Source organism: Vanacampus margaritifer, chromosome 3 (genome assembly GCF_051991255.1).
Source record: "Vanacampus margaritifer isolate UIUO_Vmar chromosome 3, RoL_Vmar_1.0, whole genome shotgun sequence".
Classification (NCBI taxonomy): Eukaryota; Metazoa; Chordata; class Actinopteri; order Syngnathiformes; family Syngnathidae; genus Vanacampus; species Vanacampus margaritifer.
Window position 1 is genome coordinate 12,505,100 of NC_135434.1, and position 21,833 is coordinate 12,526,932.

Here is a 21,833-nt window from a genome sequence, read left to right on the forward strand (position 1 = left end):
GTGTGTGTGTGTGTGTGTGTGTGTGTGTCCATTAAGCAGAGGGGGTCAAGGGCTCCCCGCAGTCATCGAAAATGTGCTCCTATGCTTGTTTCAGCACAAATTACACCTGACTGGAGTACAAAGTCGATGGATTAATTTGCCTCTCTCTCTTTCCCTTTTCTTCTCTTCTTTTTACAGGTAAGTTCCTGAAGTGAGCATGAGGTGCCTCTTAAGGTAAAGCATGCAGTCATCTGCCTGATTTGGAAGGTTATGTCTGTTGAATAGTGATTAAAAAAATTTTTTTTTTACATATGGTGGCATTTTAATAAATAGCAGCACCACAAGAACTCAATGCACTGCAGAAGTTTTTCAATCACTACATATTTCCTCATATAGCGGCCAGGCGTTGTTTTTTTTGTTTTTTTTTACTCAAATGCAGAATCAAAGGGATTTTTGGAATAATAATAAATGGGTACATTAAAATTTATATTATATGTACAGCTGAATGTTAAAAAATGCGTTAATTAAATATAATAATAAATAAATAAATATAATAATTATAGACACAATATAAAAAATTAATTAAATATGTTTGGGTTTTTTTGGCATAAAAAAAAATAATCCCCCCAAAATTGCAGCCCTTGCAATTTTAATATTGCATTCTGATATATTGCGATCTTGCTTTGAATGTTATTATTTTTCAGCCCTAATCAAGTGTAACTAAAGTTAGAAAAAAAAAAGACTTTAATAAGAAAAGGCGGCAAAATAGTAAAAAATGCGTTAATTATATATAATAATAAATAAATAAATATAATACTTATAGACACAATATAAAAAAATAATGAAATATGTTTGGTTTTTTTAAGGCATAAAAAAAAAATAATCCCCCCAAAATTGCAGCCCTTGCAATTTTAATATTGCATTCTGATATATTGCGATCTTGCTTTGAATGTTATTATTTTTCAGCCCTAATCAAGCGTAACTAAAGTTAGAAAAAAAAAATACTTTAATAGGAAAAGGCGGCAAAATAGTAAGTAGGCATTTGAGGCGACATATTTATTTTGAATATAGTTTGGGCTACTAAATGAGGAAATATGCTAATAACCTTAAAAAGACGAAAGCAGGGTTTTTTTCTCCCTCGCCCGAGGAGCGCCGTGCGTCTTTTCGCCCGCTGGCTGTGTTGTGGTTGGCTGCTAATCTGTTTATCTAATCAGATTCTGAGGTTACGGCTCTGTCTCATTAACTTGCGGGATATTGATCGCGCCGCGTTGTCTTCTGTGGCGGGCCCACGGCTGCGCTCCCAGATGGGGAGGAATGCAGCTTCTTTTCTTTCTTTTTTTTCTCCCCCCCCTCATCAATCGATCCCGCCTCGTCTCAGGGTTGCTGCGTGTGCGAGCTTGCAAAAGTAAAAATAGCTTGCGAAGGAGACACGGATTCCTGGAGATACGGTTTGAAGTGTGAGCTGGAAAAAAAGAGTGTAAACAAACCATCAACGTTTAAATGCATCTGCGATGAATGAAGACTTTCATCTTAGCAGAGGCGCCGCAGTTTTCGTGTATTCATATTTTAGTATTCAAATTAAGACATCATTTCATTTCCCTCTCCAAACCAAGTTGCTTATCATAATAAAATACTTGCGGAACTTGAAAGTTTTGACACAACCTGATTCCGGATGTCGTCGGCCTCCTGTTTGTTGACATTTTGATTATTTTTCACGTCGGAAAAAAATAATGAGAAATAAGCTAGCCAACATTAATTCTTGCTTGACTTTATGCTCCGGTTCAAGTAATATTTGAAATTTGTTAAATGCCATTCAAGTGTCAAAATAAGTCATAAAAGGTCAAAGGTTGAGTTTATCGGTGATGCAACACATTTGAGCATTTTAAAATGGTAAATGGCTGCATTTTATGTACCACTGTGAAAATAACTTAACCTCTGCTTAGTCTTTAAAAAAAAAAAAAAAAAAGTATTATGAAGGCTTTGCACGTCTTCTTTTTAAGCATTATTCATTTCTACAAAAGTGTTAAATATCTTTATCAACTCAACTTAAACTTCAAAATCAACAAGGTCAAAATGTCTTTGCGACAAGAGAAACGTGTAAAAAGTGTTTGTGAACATCTGGCGAACGTCTTTTCCCGCAACCTCGAACGAACCCTGACGAGAAAACAACATCTGCTACATGCGCGCGCACTCGCACGCCTTCGCCAATCGGCGAGACGCGGTCTTTAGTTAGTGAACATGGGTGAAGTGACGCCAGGTCCACAGTAGCAATTTTGTTGGCTAAAACGGCACATTGGGAGTTTTTAAATTGATCAACATGAACTGCAACTGTTTTAGGTTGTCAGAAAAAAAAAGTGTTCAGAGCCATTTCCGCCTATTAAACTGCCTTTGAAAAGTAGTCGGACGGCTCTTGCCAGCCTATGTGAGGCTCTAGCGTAGCGGCTAGCTACTAGCTTAGCGGCTAGCTACTAGCTACTAGCTAGATATTAATGCTGGCGACAGGCGTCAGTGTAATGGATTTTTATTTATTTATTTATTCATTCTAGCATCCTCAATTAGCAATTGAACATGATTTCAGGATGACTTGGTGGCAACAGTTTTTGACGACAATACAAACTGGCCTCAACTAGCTGTACAGCGTTTGTAGCTTTCAACCTAAGGTTCCACTCTAGGTTGTCTTTATCTCCCAAACCATAATCCCCTCTTGTTAAATAAGACATATGGATGTAAATCTATAACGATGGCGCACACGTGTTGAATAATTCATGGCTTGAATGGACGTCATGTGTCACGGCCGAGCTGCACGGTGGCGTTGATGTCGCCGCAACGTGAGGAATGCGTGGGAGTGGCTATGCTTGCGAACGTGTATTGCGGTGTGTTGCGTGTGTGCCCATGTGTGTGTGTGTGTGTGTGTGTGTGCCAGGGCAATGCGTCATACTGCGACTTGCAGAAAACCCCGGGAGCTCCCCTCTGCCTGCTCCCATGCCGCTTGCTCCTCGCTGTTACGTAACGATGCTCCTCTCACACGTTCACTTTCAGGGGCTCTCGACTTGTTGTGTTGTCTGCAGTGTGGTCATTTTCCAAGGCGCGGTTGGTTGTGTTGTGTTTGAGGGGGATGTTTTTGTGCTGACACTTCACAGTTGAGGATAACGATGCTAAGGAGTGTCCAGTATTTTGCTCACTGCTTCACTTCCGTTATTTAATGGTATGTCCATTAGTTTGAGTTTATTGTTTCTTTTTTTCCTTTTTTTTTTTGAGATGAGTGTGTGTGTGTGTGGGGGGGGGGGGGGGGGGTTGTTTTTCCTGGAAAACTATTTTTTTAAATTATTATTATTTATTTTATTTTTTTTGCACCTTTTATAGTTCAAAGCGTGTCCTCGCCATTAACTCTTTCACTGCCATAAATTCATTTTAACTATTTCTATTAGTTTAAAAAAAATAATAATCCAAACGCCCCTAATTTTTAATAATCTTTACTTTTTTTAATCTTTTCTTTAAAAAAATAAAATAAATAAATAGTGAAGTCATGCGATAAATTACAATTAAAAAAATTTAATTGCCTGACGCCAATAATTTTAAATAATATTTTCTTCTTTTTTTAAATTTTATTTCATTTTATTTTTTAAGGAAAAATTAGGGGCACAAATTAGGGGGCGTCAGGCGATTAAATATGTTTTTGTTTTTTTTATCTCATGACTTCACTAGTTAACTAGTTAACTAGTTTTTATGTTGTTGTTTTTTCATGCTAGACAGAAGGCTTTGATGCAGCGAACTGCAAAGAACGGTTGAAGAAATGGTAGTTATCACACAAACGGCCAGCAGGTGGCAGCAGAGCATAGGCGATGAACCAGGACCATGTTGAAAAAAGCCTCAATTACTCAGAATTCTAAATAGAGTTGTGAATAATTATGAAACTTAGCTATATTCTAGTGCGAATTGCTGCAAAACGGAAACAGGTAGAAATATACTTTTTTGATGGAAGAAGAGACTTTAACTCATTCACTGCCATTTCATTGTAAAATATATATAAATGTAGTTAAATATTGTTTTGAATCTCAGTATCTGTAGAAAATAAAGAGTGTGAATATTTTTTAAGTGACTGCCTTAATCGCCCGTACTTGGTATTCATTCGGGCCGATGAGACGACACGCTTCACTATTTCATCCATAGATCGTTCTACATATATGAATATGAATTTTTTTTTTAATGACACTATTATACAATAATAACAATATGTTTTTTGGGGTTTTTTTTTTGCTTTGCCTCAGCTGTACAACTTTGTGAGAAAGGTAAATGCTTCAATTACATTTTTTATTTTGTTAGAAATAATCACACTAGGAAAAAGTACTTCAATATTTTATTTTTTTAAATAATATAATATTTAATAATTAAATAATATTTATAATTATATTTCATTTATTTAATCCCTGTTCTAATTTATGCTAGAAATTAGTTTTCCTTGAATTATTTTTACTCCTTTACAAGATTCTGAATGTAAAAAAAAAAAAAAGAAGGAAATTGTTGCATATATGCCATCGTTATATTTTCAATTTACAGTCTTTTACCATTTGATTATGTAATTAACAGCTAAATAAAAATACACACACCAAATAAAAATGCACTTAAATTCCAAATTTAGCCTGGGTATAAATAATAATAATAAAATATTATAATAAAATAATAAATAAAAATAAAATGTTATAAAAATAAATATAAAAATAATTTTAACACCACAGGAGAATTAAGGTGGGAAGTGGACTTATATTGAAGTGGTGAACTTCTTGAACAACTTCACACAACTGACAAACGTCAGCGTGAAGGGATCTCTTGTATATGTTAATGAGTAAACCATAATCCATGTGATTATTTTACTTTTATTTATTTAATTGCAAATATCCAATCGTATCTATAGCACTTTGTCCCCGCTGTGTTTGTTGTTGAAGTGCTCTATGAATAAAGTTGAATCGAGTACAGTAAGTTGACAGAACAATAAGTCCAATCAATCCATCAGTCAGTACACAATAGTGTGCGTAAAAATAAATCGTGCTAAGGCGCTCTTTGTTGCAGCAGGTGCGGCCTGCTCGGCCCGCTCGTTTTACCCGGCCGAACAATAATAGCCGTAACATGACACGTTGTTGATCTCGGCGGGGAAGCTCTCAACAGTATTTGCCTGCGCGCTGCGTCCGCACCGATGACGTCATCGGGGAGGCTCACATACTGCGCGGCGCACCTGGAGCCGTTACACGCTGGGGGCGGGGAGGGACACACTAAAATATTAACACGTGGCCGCAGGAGGTGCATACTCTTAAGTGCTCTTTGCATTATGGAGTGTACGCTCGGCGTCAGAACATTTCATTTAGCATTCAGGCTAATGAGGTCCGATGCAAAAAAAAAAATTATGCTAAAAGTGCTGTAATGGTCATGAAAATTTTTGACATTGACAAACAACAACTGAGATATACTGTCCATACATTTTTAACTCGTTACCTTCCCAATGTGGAGGACCGGCTTTCTATTAACCCCTCCACCCTCCCCCAATCTGCCGGGAGTCCCAGCAGAGTGACAGCCGGGTTACATTTGGGTGACGGCGACGTGTGAATGAAAAGGAGGTGAAAGTTTGACTTTTAAATGTCACGGGAGCCATGAGCACATGGACACGCACACACATGCACACACGCGCGCGCGCGCGCGCGCGCGCAGAGGGGTGGCCGGGTCGCTGCTGCGTGCCCCTCAGTCGCTGCTGTCACATCCAGTCAAGACACAAAAGCCACAACACGCTGCGGCATCGGCACAGAGAAAGGACAACAGAAATACTGAGAGGAGACCACAAGAGTATTATTTGAATAGTTAACGCTTAATCTACAATAGTCCTATTCTCGTAATTGAATGTTTGCTTAAGTGACACCGTTTTTTTTTCTAATTGTGGAAGCCATTTTTACAATCCATTTTGGGCCATTGCACACTTTCGAGCAGATCTGTAAAATTTGGGGATACTGAATACTAGGAGTGGGAATCTTTGAATGTGTCACGATTCGATTCCGATTTTTGTGTGCGCGATTCGATTCAGAATCGATTTTTCGATTAATGCCGATTCTTATTTATTCAAAGTGATTTGATTGACAATGATTTTTGCTTCAATTTATAGATGTTCAAGGAATCGTAATAATCTACTCCAGTCTGACTCGCTAATGCTAATTAGCGCGCTACTCGCAGCACTTTTATCACTCAATAGAAAGGCTCCACGCTGCAAAAAAAAAAAACAACTTAACTTGATCGTGACTTTTTCCTTCTACTCGCTAATGTGGATACAACTTAACAGTGTATCAGACCTGGTGGAACCACACTGCCCCTAAGTGGCCAAATCGGGTACAACATGAACAGCGCTCCCAATAAAGGCACACGCAAACAAAGGGAAGATAATTTAAATAAAATTGATTTCGGGACATTTAAAATCAATTCTGAATCGTACTAAATCTGAATCGCGATTCTTATGAGAATCGATTTTTTGGGCTCACCCCTACCGAATACACAACTTAAGGCGAGTTTATCCTTAGGTTTGGAAGCAGCAGTAGTATAAAATTTAGGACATACTCATTTATTTTAAATTTTATTATGTGCATTATATGCTCAAACTTTTTTAGGGCGCAAATAGCACCTGCTGCAGTTTATTATTTAATATTCACTGCAACAATTATGTCAAAATAAACATTTACATAGGCGACGGGACACATTAACCCACGAACATTTATGCAGTACCAACTTATGGGAGTTCATCAAATATGACATAATAGTTTTAGTTTAACTTGTCTGCATCGCAGTCGAGAAATCTCTCAGCTGTTTTGAGGCCGTTTTAATTTTTTAATTATTATTCATTTTGGGGGTGAAAATTAGAAACAGTTTTCCCTCTATAGTTTGAAGTTGCATTATCACCATTCAGCATAAGTAGGCTTAATAAATTGGGGATTTGGATTGACATGCAAGACAAACATAGGATAATATTACAATTTTGAGTGATTATTGAGTTATTTGTGGGGGGGAATGAAAAAAAATGAAAAACTCATTCAAAGCCAGTCCAGATAAAATGATGGACCTTTGACTTCTATAGCCGTCAATGGCAGTGAATGAGTTTAAATTCATTTTTGTAGTACTAGTAGCAATTTTATGACATTCTTGAATACAGTTTTTTTTTTTATGCGAGAGCCCTTTGCACTGAAAAAAAAAATCACAGTTTGCACTTATTTTTTATTGTTCAAAACCTTTGTTGTTGAAGGTTGGATCTTTTATATACTCAACAAAAAAATAAATACAACACATTTTTTTTATGAGATCTAAAACTTCTTCCACATACACAATAACAGCATTTCTCTCAAATATTGTTCACAAACCAGTTTAAATCTGTGATAGTGAGCACCTCTCCTTTGCCGAGATAATCCATCCCACCTCACAGGTGTGCCATATCAAGATGCTGATTAGGCACCATGATTAGTGCACAGGTGTGCCTTAGACTGCCCACGATAAAAGGCCACCCTGAAAGGTGCAGTTTTATCGTATTGGGGGCGGGGACTGCAACTCAAATGGGAAAATGGATGAATGGTAGCGTAGCGGTTCACATAGTTGACTTTTTTGATTCGGGCCAGTTCGATTCTATGCGCCATGTGTGTGTGTATATGTGTGTGCGTGTGTGTGTGTGTGTGTGTGTGTGTGTGTGTTTTCCCAGTTTGTCGCAGCATTATTGCAAAGTGGAAATTGTAACTGCCACATAACCAAGCTGAGAAAAAAAAAAAGAGAGAAAGCTGAAAGCGCTGAAGTGTCCGAGCCGCTCCACTAATATTCTCGTGGATGATTTTGGGGGTGGGTTCGAAAGGGCGTGTGCCGCTCAGTCTGGTGGTTTTGCTTCCACACTTTGTAGACAGAAAATTAAGCACAGCCCTTTTTTTGGGCTGCAAGATAATTTTATATCCCGCAAAGATCCTCCTAACCCGTAATTACTTTAACAGTTTAATGTCACACAAGTCCACCCTCATGTACATTCACAACGCACTTCCTGTGTGCTGTTCTTTCCGCCTTCATAATTCATGGGCTTGAACGAAATTCAGGGCAGCGGAGAGAGAGAAAAAAAAAACACAGGACACAAAAAGCCTTGTGATTCATTTATTTTGCTCTAAAAAGTAATTCAAATGTGTCCTAGCCTGAATTCGAATGTCAGGATGAGTATTCTCAGCGATTTCTGCTGCTTCATGTTTTTAACCCTCAAGTGCTTTTGAAGCACCGCAAGGAACAATTTAAGCCAATCAATAAATGTACTAACGATGGGTGTCAAAATGAGGGCGTTCATTTTGAGTTCATTCAAAGTTCCTTTAACGCCACTAATTGCGCAATTAATGAAACTCGGAAAGCCCGTATTGGGAAAATTACAGTTGCAACGCAGCAGACACGTCCATGTCAAAATTGAGCAGGAATACATTTAACTCAGTCACTGCCATTGGCGGCTAAAAACGTCAAAAATTCATTTGAACTATTTCTATTAGTTTAACATTTTTTAGTATGAAAAGCTAAAACAAATTTTATTTGTACATTTAGAACAGATATGAAATTTGTGATTAATCGTGAGTTAACTAGTGAAGTCATGCGATTAATTACGATTTAAATTTTTATCACCTGACGCCCCAAATTTTTTATAATCTTTTCTTTTCTTTTTATTCATTCATTGCCATTGGCGGCTATAAACGTCGAAAATTCATTTGAACTATTTCTATTAGTTTTTTTTTCCACTTTTGTTAACAAGAGTATGAAAACCTAGATTTTTTTTCATTGTACATTTAGAACAGATATCAAATTTGCGATTAATCGTGAGTTAACTAGTGAAGTCATACAATTAACTACAATTAAAAATTGCCCGTCGCCCCTAATTTTTAATAATCTTTTTTAAAATTAATTTATGGCAGTGAATGAGTTAATAATAATGCATATATTTGTGTAGTAATTGTATTTTACAAATGTGCAGAAAGTGTGCAAAAGTTACTTCATGTTAAAGATTAGACAGCTCTTAATATGAAAAGAAAAATGCACTGAGCTGTCTCACAAATGCAATTATGCCATCTAGTGGCAGAAAAATGACCTCAACACAAATCAATATCACACTCGTTTTTACAGTTCAGTACATCTTTTTAATTGTAACTCAATTTGATGAATTATTATGAAATTACTGTATCAGCCATATTTCTATTATTTTATTTGTTTCCACTTTTATGTTAAGAGATTGAAAATGTATTTTTAATATGTATTGTACATTTTATTGTACATTTAGAACAGATATAAAATTTGTGATTAATCGCGATTTATCTATTGAAGCCATGCGATTAATCACAATTTTAAAAAATGAATCGTCTGACACCCCTAGTACTAACATAACTTATCTATGCTATGACATCATATCTAATTGCTCTGAATAGCATTGTCAGGTTAGCGCTGATGCTAACAACATGAGTAGTGGTGTACCATCAGCATAACTTCTCGGTTCCCAGTTACACCCACCGTAAACGTAGAATCATTTCAATTCATCTTTCTTCTTTGAGACCAAGAGTGGACATATTTTTCCCCCCACGAGCCCGGTAATTACTGTATCACCGGGTCACTTGTGGGCCGTACCATCCCTCTGTGGAATTACTAATCACGCTCGCATTGACAATCAATCCATCCAGCGGAGTGATTAAGGCTACGACGAGTCAGCCGGCGCGAGGGAAGAGAAGTCAGCCCCGAGCGTCTTGACCGCAACAGTGACACAACGTTGGTGCAATGCAGGAGAGGTCTATTTTGGGAGGGCTTGAGAATTGGAGGTGCTGCGGGGCGCACAGTTTGACGGGCGGGGAGAAATTAGGACAAGGTGCCGATGCAACAGTGGGTTTGTGAATGAGAAGCGTGTCGGCGGACTTTTCTGCTGCCTATTTGCGCTTTCTCAAATTGTTCTATTTACACTTTTCTTTTGGAAACGATCCTCCTCACATGTTTTTGTAATGCTTATGATGCCTCAAAATGGCGCGCAAGGGTCTTTCTTAAACGGGAAGTCTACCCCTGCTCATGTGAACAAGGTGTTCTGATTAACTCATTCACTGCCATTGACGGCTATAGACGTCAAAAAAATCTTTTTTTTTTAGTTTGATTCTTTTTTTCCACTTTTGATATTTTTTTCCACTTTTGATATTTTTTTCCACTTTTGTTAACAAGAGTGTAAAAATTTGTGATTAATCATGAGTTAACTAGTGAAGTCATGCGATTAATTACAATTAAAAAATGTAATCGCCTCACGCCCCTAATTTTTAATAAACTACTTTTTTTAATCTTTTTTTTTTTTAAAGAAGAAAATATTATTAAAAATTATCGGCGTCAGGCGATTAAAATTTTTAATTGTAATTTTTCGCAAGATTTTACTAGTTTCTTTATTATTTATTTATTTATTTTTTAAAGACAAGATTATTAAAAAATTAGGGGCGTTTGGAAAAAAGTGTTAAACTAATAGAAATAGTTCAAATGCTTTTATGCCAGTGAATGAGTTAATAGTATAGATTAATAATAAGTTAAGAAACAAAATCCAGCTGTCTCATGGCGGCCATTTTGCCACTTGCTGTCGACTGAAAATGACATCACAGTTGCTCAGGGCTCAGGTAACAACCAATCACGGCTCACCAGTTTTTTTAAGCTGAGCTGTGATTGGTCGATTGAGCAAGTGGCAACACAAAATGGCCGCCCCCTGAGATGGATACAAACGGGTGGATTTTGCTGCCTAACACAAACGCAAATTTTGTGGTCTAGTGGAGGCACATTGAGCAGATTGTTGTAAAGAAAATGTTTGTGTTGACTTCCCCATGACCAGGAATTGGTCTCAATGAAGTATGTTTACAATTTAGAATTTTCTAGGCAATCATCATCTATTTGCGGTCGGTCATTCTGATACATGACAGGTGAGAGTCATGATTTTGGAATGTGGGAGGAAGCCTGAGTACCTGAAAAAAAAAACACACACACACAAGCAAACGGCGCAACTGCAAACTCACCCCAATACAAAACAAGGAAGTACTGAAAAATGAACTTACAAATAAAGTCATTGAAATCTCACTAAGTTTAAGTAGCAAACGCATAATTCCATTTATCACCGATATTTGATATATTGGCTTTAAAAAAAATAATAAAAAAATCTGACGGCTGATAAGACAACTATTTATTTGAAATTTCTATTCATTTTACAAGTGACAAAAATGGAAGTGTGCTTAATAGAACAAAAAGAGTAAGTTGGGTATGTTGGCGGTGATATGACAGCAAGGTGACAGTGTCAACTCCAAACTTCCAGCGCTTTCTGCTTCCTGTCCTTTTATGAGTAACTAAAAAGTGCCCCATCTGTAAAATCCTGCAGCTCTTTGAAGCCAAAGTAGCGGCTTTTGAAGTCTGGATTTTCTTTTTCTTTTTTGGAATAAAAAGAAGCCCGTTCCTTTCTTTCACTTGGCCATAAAATCAAAGAGTCGGTAAAAAAAAATTCCCCTCACTTATCAAGCGAGCATTTTTTTTTCTCTTGCCACTTAAACCTTCTTTATATCCTCCAAATGGCCCTTGAAGCCTCAATGTCGCCCTCAGTAGATGCTGATCTGATTACAAATATCTGTCTCCAATTGGGAATGAATAACCATTCGCTGAAATGCCACCGCCTTCGCGTGTGCGAATAAAAGCTGCCTGCGGCTCGACGTGATGGACAGCCGGCCCTCCTCAAAAGAGCTAAAACCAGCACCGGGTTCCACTTTTCTCCACCTCTCTGGAGAGCGTCGCTTGCACATTTGAATCGTATCTGGAGTATTCAAGTGTTGGTATCGAGATTAGCTGTGGCGGCATCAGCATGCTGGTCAACCTTCAATTTACGTCATGGGAGGAAATAATGGAAATTGAACAAAATCACACAAAATACATCCGGTAAAGAAGGGACTGAGGCCTCATTTCATTTTTTAAAGGCAAAGTCAATCTTAAACATTTCTTGACAATATTATGTTATATTTGACCTCACTAGTCTAAACATGACATTCTGATTAATATTAACATTTGTGGAATATGAGTATATATATATTAGGGGTGGGTATCTTTGAATGTCTCACGATTCGATTCCGATTTTTGGGTCTGCGATTCGATTCAGAATCGATTTTCGATTGAGAACGATTTTTGGTTCAAAACGATTTGATCGACAATGATTTTTGCTTCAATCTATAGATGGTGCAAGGAATTTGTAATGATCTACTCCAGTCTGACACGCTAATGCTAATTAGCGCGCTACTCGCGGCACTTTTGTCACTCAAAAGAACGGCTCCATGCTGAAAATAACTTTTATTGGAATAACGTGATCTTGACTTTTTCCTTCTACTCTCTCATGAACAGCGCTCCAAATAAAGGCGCACACAGACAAAGGCAAGACAGTATAAAATAATTTGAATAAAATCGATTTTGGGAACATTTAAAATCGATTCTGAATCGTACTAAATGAGAATTGCAATTATTATGAGAATCGATTTTTTGGGCACACCCCTAATAAATATATATATATATATATATATATATATATATATATATATATATATATATATATATATATATATATATATATATATATAGTTGCTCAGGCAACGACCATTCACAGCTCATTTGTCTTCTGAAGCTGAGCTGTGATTGGTTGCTACATGAGACCGGAGCAACTGATGTCATTTTCACTCGACAGCAAGTTGCAAAATGGCCGCCCCCTGAGATGGATAAAAAACGGCTGTATTTTGCTGCTTAACTAATATTCCACTAAGGCAATATTAACCAGAATGCCGTATTTAGACCAGTGGGCTTGCATAGAACATGATATTGTCGAGACATTTTTGGAGGGGTTGACTTCCCCTTTAAAACTAGCATACTATAGGGGCTAGGTCATTCGTAGAGATGTGGTGGGAAAAAAAGATTAAAAAACATGTAAAAAAATTATTTTGATAATGGAAGCCCCAATTACAATCATTTGGTCTGTCAATCCCGATTTTTGCAATGATTTGCCTTTCATCTGGTACGAAAGCAGTCACAAGACCAGTAGCCGTTGCGCACTCCGTTCTGTGATGGATGGAAGCGGGGATACAGTACACGAGGTTAAATTCTCTGCTAACGCGAAATCAATACCAACTTGTTCCGCCGCACCGTCCGGGGCCACACGGCAGTGCCGGTTCAACAGTACGATGGGATGTTGTATTTATCTGATGAATGATACCGTCCATTGTTCTGCCAGATGAACCTGCTGCAAGGGACAGAGTTGTCTGCAAATGACTGGGAACATAAAAAAATAATAATAATAAAAAACGCCGTCATTGACCCCTCGAGTACCTTTCCTTAACCTCCTCTGTACATCTCAACGCCTGCACACTCTTAACACATTTGTTTTAGCCTTTGCGCCCTTCCTCTTCCTATTTGTGTGTACCGGCAGAATGATTCGTGACAACTCACCAGCGCTGAGTGGATCGGAGGCCAAGAGCCTGCCGGGGAAATGTCTGCGATTATGCAATATGACAAGCGGAGACACAGTGTTGGCTCCGTCGCCACTAAAACTTACGGAATGAAATCTACAGAATGAGCATCAGATTTTCGAGGATTCTGAATTGTTTATGGGTGTGAATGTGATTGGGTGATTGTGATAGTGGAGAAAATCTAACTTTAAGCGAGCATAAATTGCAAGATGGGAAATTCATGTCAGGCTGATGGATATAAATATGTAATGACCTCAATTCATAGAGAGAGATATGCTGATATGTGTGTTTTTTAAATTAATTAATTAATTTATTTTTATCAGGGCTAATACCGATAATTAGTAGTCAAGAAGGCCAATAACATATATGTTGAGCTGGGAAAATAAAAGGGAAAATTTTGGCAACAACTCTTTGTTGAAACATGTTTCAGCATAATGTTCTCAGATTTGCAAAATGTTGAAGTTATTAACTCTTTGACTGCCAGACGTTTTCAGAAACGGGTTGTCGCCAGTGCCAGCCGATTTAAGCATTTTGACTGATCTTTCAAGGTCCACAGAAAATGTGTTTGGACTATGAAAACACACATACTACCAAATGAAAGGTTGGACTCTCATCTTTCATCAGAAAAAAAAGTTTGTTTCTACCTTATTCCGTTCTTCAGTAATCAACAATAGAAAATGGTTACTTCCACCGAAATTCTCTGTTTTGAAACAAAAAGCGAAGAAAAAGAGCTTTTTGTGAAACGATGTTATTTCATGCACTCTAGTGAATTCTACACTTCTTTTTGTCCATGAATGATGCCACAAACACCTAAATAGTGCTTTACTTCTGTAAAACACTTACCACCAACAATGAAAAAGTGTTTTTGGATTGCAAAATACGTTTATTTCCATTCAACAGTATAACAATTTGACAAAACAATTTCGCAAACTATTTACAAATGTGTGCAACTGTGGTACTATTTACAATTATGTGGATGTTTCAAATACAGTTTTTCTTTTTGTAACGCTCTCCTGCGTGCAAGGAGAGGGAGCAGGGTTTGCACAACAGATTACTTTCACTTTCCATTGTCCGTTTCGCGTGCAGACGGCCTTTTTTTCCGGGGAATAGCAAGTAGCAGACTGTACACACTCCTCCGATGAATATGCATTGGACTCGGGGCACTCTTCGTCGTCCGATTGAACGTCCGCCTGAGCGTGCTCGGTTGTGCTCCGCGTTTTCCGGTTTTGGCATCGCTAGCCCGTGAACCTTTTATGACGTCGTCATAGCCGCCGCGTCAACGCTTGCAACTTCGCCGTCAACCTCGGAGTCACCATCATCATCATCGATGATGATCATCGTCGTCATCAATGTGCTCTTTATAGCGTTGGTCGATGCTTTTCGTCTTTGAAAAAAACGGCTCGACCGTGAGCTGCTTGCAAACCGGTCGCGATTATGGCTTCTTCAGCCAATGTCCCCTCAACACTCTCGCCCCGCCTCACGTCTTCTACTGACGCCTACCCAATCTTGTCAAAAGAGAGTCATTGCTGCCATCTAGGGGCCAAAAATAGTCATTAGGCTCACTAGACCTGCTTGAAACTTTCAACACAGCTGGGGAAGGCTTTCCTCCACCCGTTTCAAAAATAATAATAATAATTGGATGACGTCTTTTAACGTCATTGGCGGCCCTCCGTAGGTTTTTACTTGGCGTCTTGTAACGTCAGTGGCAGTGAAAGAGTTAATTTCATTTTTCTTTTTACATTTTTCTAGACAATATTGCATTACTTTACAGTATTTAAAATGTCTTAAAAAGTTAAATGAAGATTTTATTACGTAGATACAGTAGCTCCCTATATAGTTTATTAAATGTTTCCAAATTTTCAAAAAACTGAAATGTTCAACTTTGTCTTTTTTTTCTTTTTTTTTTTGCTCTAATTTCATACAAAAAAGGTGCAGAGTAGGGCTGCACAATATTGGGAAAAAAGCAAATATGCGATATGGCTGTTGTGATTTGAATATTATTGTGATATTCAACATGTTTATAAAGAAATGACATTTTTATATCTAATGACGCAAATTCAGCACAAATGGCACCATTAACTTACAGTATTCACTGCCATTGACGGCTATAGACGTACAAAAAGTCATTTGAACCTTTTTCTATTAGTTTAACATTTTTTTCCACTTTTGTTTACAAGAGTATGAAAACCTAGGGGAAAAAAATATTGTACATTTAGATCAAGTATGAAATTTGTGATTAACTCTTTTACTGCCAAAGACGTTAAATGACGTTCTGCAAAAACCTACGGAGGAGTGACAAAGACGTTAAAAGACGTCCACCCATTTTTTATTTTTTTTTTGAAACGGGTGGAGTAAAGCCTTGCCCAGCTGTGGTGAAAGTTTCAAGCAGGTCTAGTGAGCCTAATGACTATTTTTGGCCCCTAGATGGCAGCAATGACTCTCTTTTGACAAGATTGGGTAGGCGTCAGTAGAAGACGAGTTCAATCTTTCATTTGGTAGTATGTGTGTTTCCATAGTCCAAACACAACATTTTCTGTGGACCTTGAAAGATCAGTCAAAACGCTTAAATCGGCTGGCACCGGCGACATCCCGTTTCTGAAAACGTCTGGCAGTCAAAGAGTTAATCACGAGTTAACTATTGAAATCATGCGATTAATTACAATTTAAAATTTTAATCGCTTGACGACTTAATTTTTAAATAATCTTTTTTCAAAAAGAAAAGAAAAGAAAAAAAATCTTTTTTTCAAAAAAGAAAAGATTATTTAAAAAAAATAAACTAATAGAAAAAGTTCAAATGAATTTTTGACGTCTATAGCCGTCAATGGCAGTGAATGAGTTAAACTTGAATGAATTTACAAACAACCACAAATATGGCACCCCACAGTTTTTTTTCCGACTTCAGTTAAGCCTTGAAAGAGGTCTTCTTAGTTTTGCGACTGTCCTTTGAAGCCTCCTAAATGAAAATGTTTTTCCCTGTCGCCGCTTTTACGACACAAGTCATCCGCTTGCGCGCACAAAGCGACCGCAGTCTCCCAGCGGGACCGCATCTCGCTCGCGCCGTTGGCCACAAGTGGGTCCCTCGCCCGTCACCGGCTGCCCCACCCAGCCCGCGTCGCTCGGAGGTGCAAGCCGACAGAGGCGGTTTTGACTCCTGGCAGCGTTTGAGAGGCTGCTGACGTGCGTGTTGGGCAGGAAGTGTGCAAGAAGCGGTGCTGGATCCTGTTTTTCAGACCGCAAGCAACTGGAGGCGCGCCACAGCTATGGCTTGTAATGCACAACACACACACACACACACACAACACGGCCGACCTTCACTCATAACTTCCTCGCAAGCCACACCCCCTACCTAAATTCCTAAATGCACGCACGCACGCAAATACGCACGCTTTCTACAATCAGTGTCAATCATGCGCACGGGGGTTTGCAGTTATCTTCCACACCTCAGTGCTTATGAATGACATCATGACGTATGGTTCCCTTTCACACTCGAATAGGCTTCAGCTTGTTCTCACGAGAATGCTGCAGGATTTTGTACCAAGTTAAAACATTGTCATTAGTCGAATATTGACTTATTTTGGTAGGTTACATGAAAAATATTTTTTAAATCTAATCCTTATGCCCATTACATGCGCCACAGTTTAACTCATTCACTGCCATTGACAGCAATAGACGTAAAAAATATATATATATATATTTTAACTATTTCTATTAGTTAACATTTTTGTACTTTTAATTTTTTTATTTTTGATAATCTTTTTTTAATTTTTTTTTTAGTTTAACATTTTTTTCCAAACGCCCCTAATTTTTAAGAATATTTTCTTTTTTTAAATATTTTCTTAAAAAAGAAAAACTAGTGAAGTCATGAGATAAATTACAATTAAAAATTGTAATCGCCTGACGCCGATAATTTTTAATATTTTCTTCTCTTTTAAAAAAAAAAAGATTAAAAAAAGGAAAGGTTATCAAAAATTAGGGGCGTCAGGCGATTAACATTTTTGTACTTTTAATTTTTTTATTTTTAATAATCTTTTTTAAAAAAAAAATTTTAGTTTAACATTTTTTTCCAAACGCCCCTAATTTTTAAGAATCTTTTCTTTTTTTAAAATCTTTTCTTAAAAAAGAAAAACTAGTGAAGTTATAAGATAAATTACAATTAAAAATTGTAATCGCCTGACGCCAATCATTTTTAATAATATTTTCTTCTTTTTAAAAGATTAAAAAAAGGAAAGGTTATCAAAAATTAAGGGCGTCAGGCAATTAACATTTTTAATCAGAATTAATCGCATGACTTCACTAGTTAACTCACGATTAATCACAAATTTGATATCCGTTCTAATACAATAAAAAACATTCTAGGTTTTCATACTCTTCTTAACAAAAGTGGGAAAAAATGTTAAACTAATAGAAATAGTTCAAATTAATTTTTGACGTCTAAAGACGTCAATGGCAGTGAATGAGTTAAAAGGCACACTGTTGTGAAATAGAAATGTCAAGCATATTGGTTTTTGCTGTTGAGAAAATTGGTGTTTCACACCAAATGAGAGTTTGCAGATCTGTCCCTTGTATTCTCCCCATAACTTAAAGAAATAAGTAAATCGATCCAGTTCACCTGCGAGTGCCGTGGAGGCAATACTCTTGATCATTAGTGAAATATTTGTTCATGATTTCTTACTAAATTTGCCTTTGGAAGTTATCATGTCTTACCACAATGTTGTTACATAACGTACTCAGGCATAATTTTCTATGAAAAACAAAAATCCTCCTCTTTGAACACAAAATGTTGACGCCCCTAATTTTTAATAATCTTTTCTCAAAAAAAAAAAAGATTAATAAAAATTTGAAAAAAATAATAACAAAGATTTCATTTTTATTTTTTTTTAAAGAAAAGATTATTAAAAATTAGGGGTGTCAGGTGATTTTTAATCGTAATTAATTGCATGACTTTACTAGTTAACTCACGATTAATCACAAATTTTATATCTGTTCTATATGAAAAAAAAAATCTAGGTTTTCATACTCTTGTTAAAAAAAGTGGATTTTTTTTTTAAACTAATAGAAATAATTCAAATGAATTTATGACGTCTATAGCCGTCAATGGCAGTGAATAAGTTAAGATTATCAAAAAGTCAGAGCGTCAGGCGATTAATTTTTTTTAACCCTAATTAATCGCATGACTTCACTAGTTCTCACTCACGATTAATCACAATCTTTATATCTGTTCTAAATGTACAATAAAAAAATCTAGGTTTTCATACTCTTGTTAACAAAAAAGGGGGAAAAAAAGTTAAACTAATAGTTCAAATGATTTTTGACGTTTATAGCCGTCAATGGCAGTGAATAAGTTAAGATTATCAAAAAGTCAGGGCGTCAGGCGATTAATTTTTTTTAACCGTAATTAATCGCATGACTTCACTAGTTAACTCACGATTAATCACAATCTTTATATCTGTTTTATATGTAAAAAAAAAATCTAGGTTTTCATACTCTTGTTAAAAAAAGTGGATTTTTTTTTTTAAACTAATAGAAATAATTCAAATGAATTTATGACGTCTATAGCCGTCAATGGCAGTGTATAACTTAAGATTATCAAAAATTCAGGGCGTCAGGTGATTAATTTTTTTTAACCGTAATTAATCGCATGACTTCACTAGTTAACTCACGATTAATCCCAAATTTTATATCTGTTCTAAATGTACAATAAAAAAATCTAGGTTTTCATACTCTTTTTAACAAAAATGGGAAAAAAAGTTAAACTAATAGTTCAAATGAATTTTTGACGTTTATAGCCGTCAATGGCAGTGAATAAGTTAAGATTATCAAAAAGTCAGGGCGTCAGGCGATTAATTTTTTTTAACCGTAATTAATCGCATGACTTCACTAGTTAACTCACGATTAATCACAATCTTTATATCTGTTTTATATGTAAAAAAAAAATCTAGGTTTTCATACTCTTGTTAAAAAAAGTGGATTTTTTTTTTTAAACTAATAGAAATAATTCAAATGAATTTATGACGTCTATAGCCGTCAATGGCAGTGTATAACTTAAGATTATCAAAAATTCAGGGCGTCAGGCGATTCATTTTTTTTAACCGTAATTAATCGCATGACTTCACTAGTTAACTCACGATTAATCCCAAATTTTATATCTGTTCTAAATGTACAATAAAAAAATCTAGGTTTTCATACTCTTTTTAACAAAAATGGGAAAAAAAGTTAAACTAATAGTTCAAATGAATTTTTGACGTTTATAGCCGTCAATGGCAGTGAATAAGTTAAGATTATCAAAAAGTCAGGGCGTCAGGCGATTAATTTTTTTTAACCGTAATTAATCGCATGACTTCACTAGTTAACTCACGATTAATCACAATCTTTATATCTGTTTTATATGTAAAAAAAAAATCTAGGTTTTCATACTCTTGTTAAAAAAAGTGGATTTTTTTTTTAAACTAATAGAAATAATTCAAATGAATTTATGACGTCTATAGCCGTCAATGGCAGTGTATAACTTAAGATTATCAAAAATTCAGAGCGTCAGGCGATTAATTTTTTTTAACCCTAATTAATCGCATGACTTCACTAGTTCTCACTCACGATTAATCACAATCTTTATATCTGTTCTAAATGTACAATAAAAAAATCTAGGTTTTCATACTCTTGTTAACAAAAAAGGGGGAAAAAAAGTTAAACTAATAGTTCAAATGATTTTTGACGTTTATAGCCGTCAATGGCAGTGAATGAGTTAAGCGCAATGCACAACCCCCCTAAAATTTTTACAGACAATTTTCAACTGAGTCTCAAAGGTGCTGGTGCAAGAAGAGAGGAATGTCTGTTCCTGGTTAGTCGTTACAGGGCAGTTAACGTGCTGCGTTACGAGTTTCCAAGAATCCCCCCTTGCATGTTTTTGTGGCATTACTCACACGCACATCACACGAACCACATGTAATGCAACATAAGACCGGCGTGGCCTGCTTGCGTGGTCATAATGACGTCGGCGGACAAACATAGGCGTACTCCGCAAAGAAAAGAAAGGTGCGGCGACAGATGGATATAAGTGGGCGGGATGACTCGTGCGCGTTACGCACACACTACCGGCTTTCTGTTGAGTTGTGCGCGTGTGTAGACACGTCGCTCGGGAATGGAGCGCGGCCGCGTATGCTAAGAGGATCAATCGGTTTTAGCGGCGTGGAAAGGGAAGGCGCACCTCACACAGGGTTCAGGACATCCCACATGAGGAGGGGGAGGGGGGAGGGAGGCAGAGATAGGCTCAGATAGGCTCAGATGCCTCATTGTTGTTGTTTTTTTCTTTCACATCCCTCCCTCTCTCCCTCCCTATTTCCTTACTTTCCTCCGCGGGATGTTGAGAAAGCGAGCGAGACAAAGCAGAGCGCTTTGCGACATGCTCGTTCACGCTAACGCCACTCCTCCTCCTCCTCCTCCTCCTCCTCGTCCCGCCGCCGCCGCCGCCGCTGCCCCCCGTCAGCTGTTCTCCAGAGGAATGACTTCCTGAAGCCGGCTCACCATGTGGATGCGGGGCCGTCACTTCCAGACCTTTGCCGGAAGAATACCCAGGAAAAAAGGAGCGGCGGCGGCCCAGAGGGCTCGGCGTGGGTGGCCGCACTGCTGGGAGTCCAGACGCTGCAGTTTTGACACTGGGATTTCGTCTGCCTTTTTTTGATAGTGGATTTTTTTTTTGATGGTGCTACTTCATTTTTTAAGTGCTTTTTTTTTATTGCAACCAAAGACTTCTATTTATAATTTTGTGCTGGACTCGTCTGGTCTACTGCAGCATGGGACACCACTCATGATACCGGGTCTTCACCTGTGGATAGAATAGTAGAATCCGAGTCCGAAAAGAGCTGAGTCAGCCTCGGCATGAAGCCCGGACTGTGTCCAGGTGTCTCCAGTGACAGGACCATGAAGCACCTTAGCCACTTTCCCTTTAGAAGACACTCCTGGATATGGTGAGTTTCAACAAATTACTCTTGTTGCCCTTTAGTCCCCCCGTGCAATCGCAGGACAGGAAACCTATTGTGAAACGGGACCGACACTTCCTGTTATTTTTCTTCGGCAACAAACGTAAACAAGGTAGTAAGTGCTGACAGTTTTTTCAACAGCTAAATGTTGCGCTGAGTTGTTGGGCTTTGACACCGCTGTCTGTTTTTTTTTTTTTTTTTTTTTTTTTAATCATCTCCAATGAGGCTACAAGGTCTCGCGGGAATATTGTACTTGTGCCAGAGCTACACTCGAAAACGAGAGGAAACGCATGGGGATGTCGTCAGAAAGTGCTAGTTGGGTGGCAAATTTCTTCCATTTCGAGAACTTTGTCCGTTG

General features: G+C 37.4%; 1 protein-coding gene across 9 annotated transcripts in view; it reads left to right on the top strand.

Annotated features, from left to right (window-relative positions):
* Positions 1–21,833, top strand: part of pde4d (phosphodiesterase 4D, cAMP-specific) — a 220,437-nt gene that overhangs the window by 132,626 nt on the left and 65,978 nt on the right. The window contains exon 1 of one of the 9 annotated variants that reach the window (XM_077562179.1): positions 20,345–21,463. The exons of the other annotated variants lie outside the window; for them this stretch is intronic. Within the exon in view, the coding sequence (XP_077418305.1) occupies positions 21,375–21,463 (89 nt within the window). The 5' untranslated portion in view covers positions 20,345–21,374. Of the gene's footprint in view, positions 1–20,344; positions 21,464–21,833 lie in introns of those variants that run through there. 9 annotated transcript variants of the gene reach the window in all.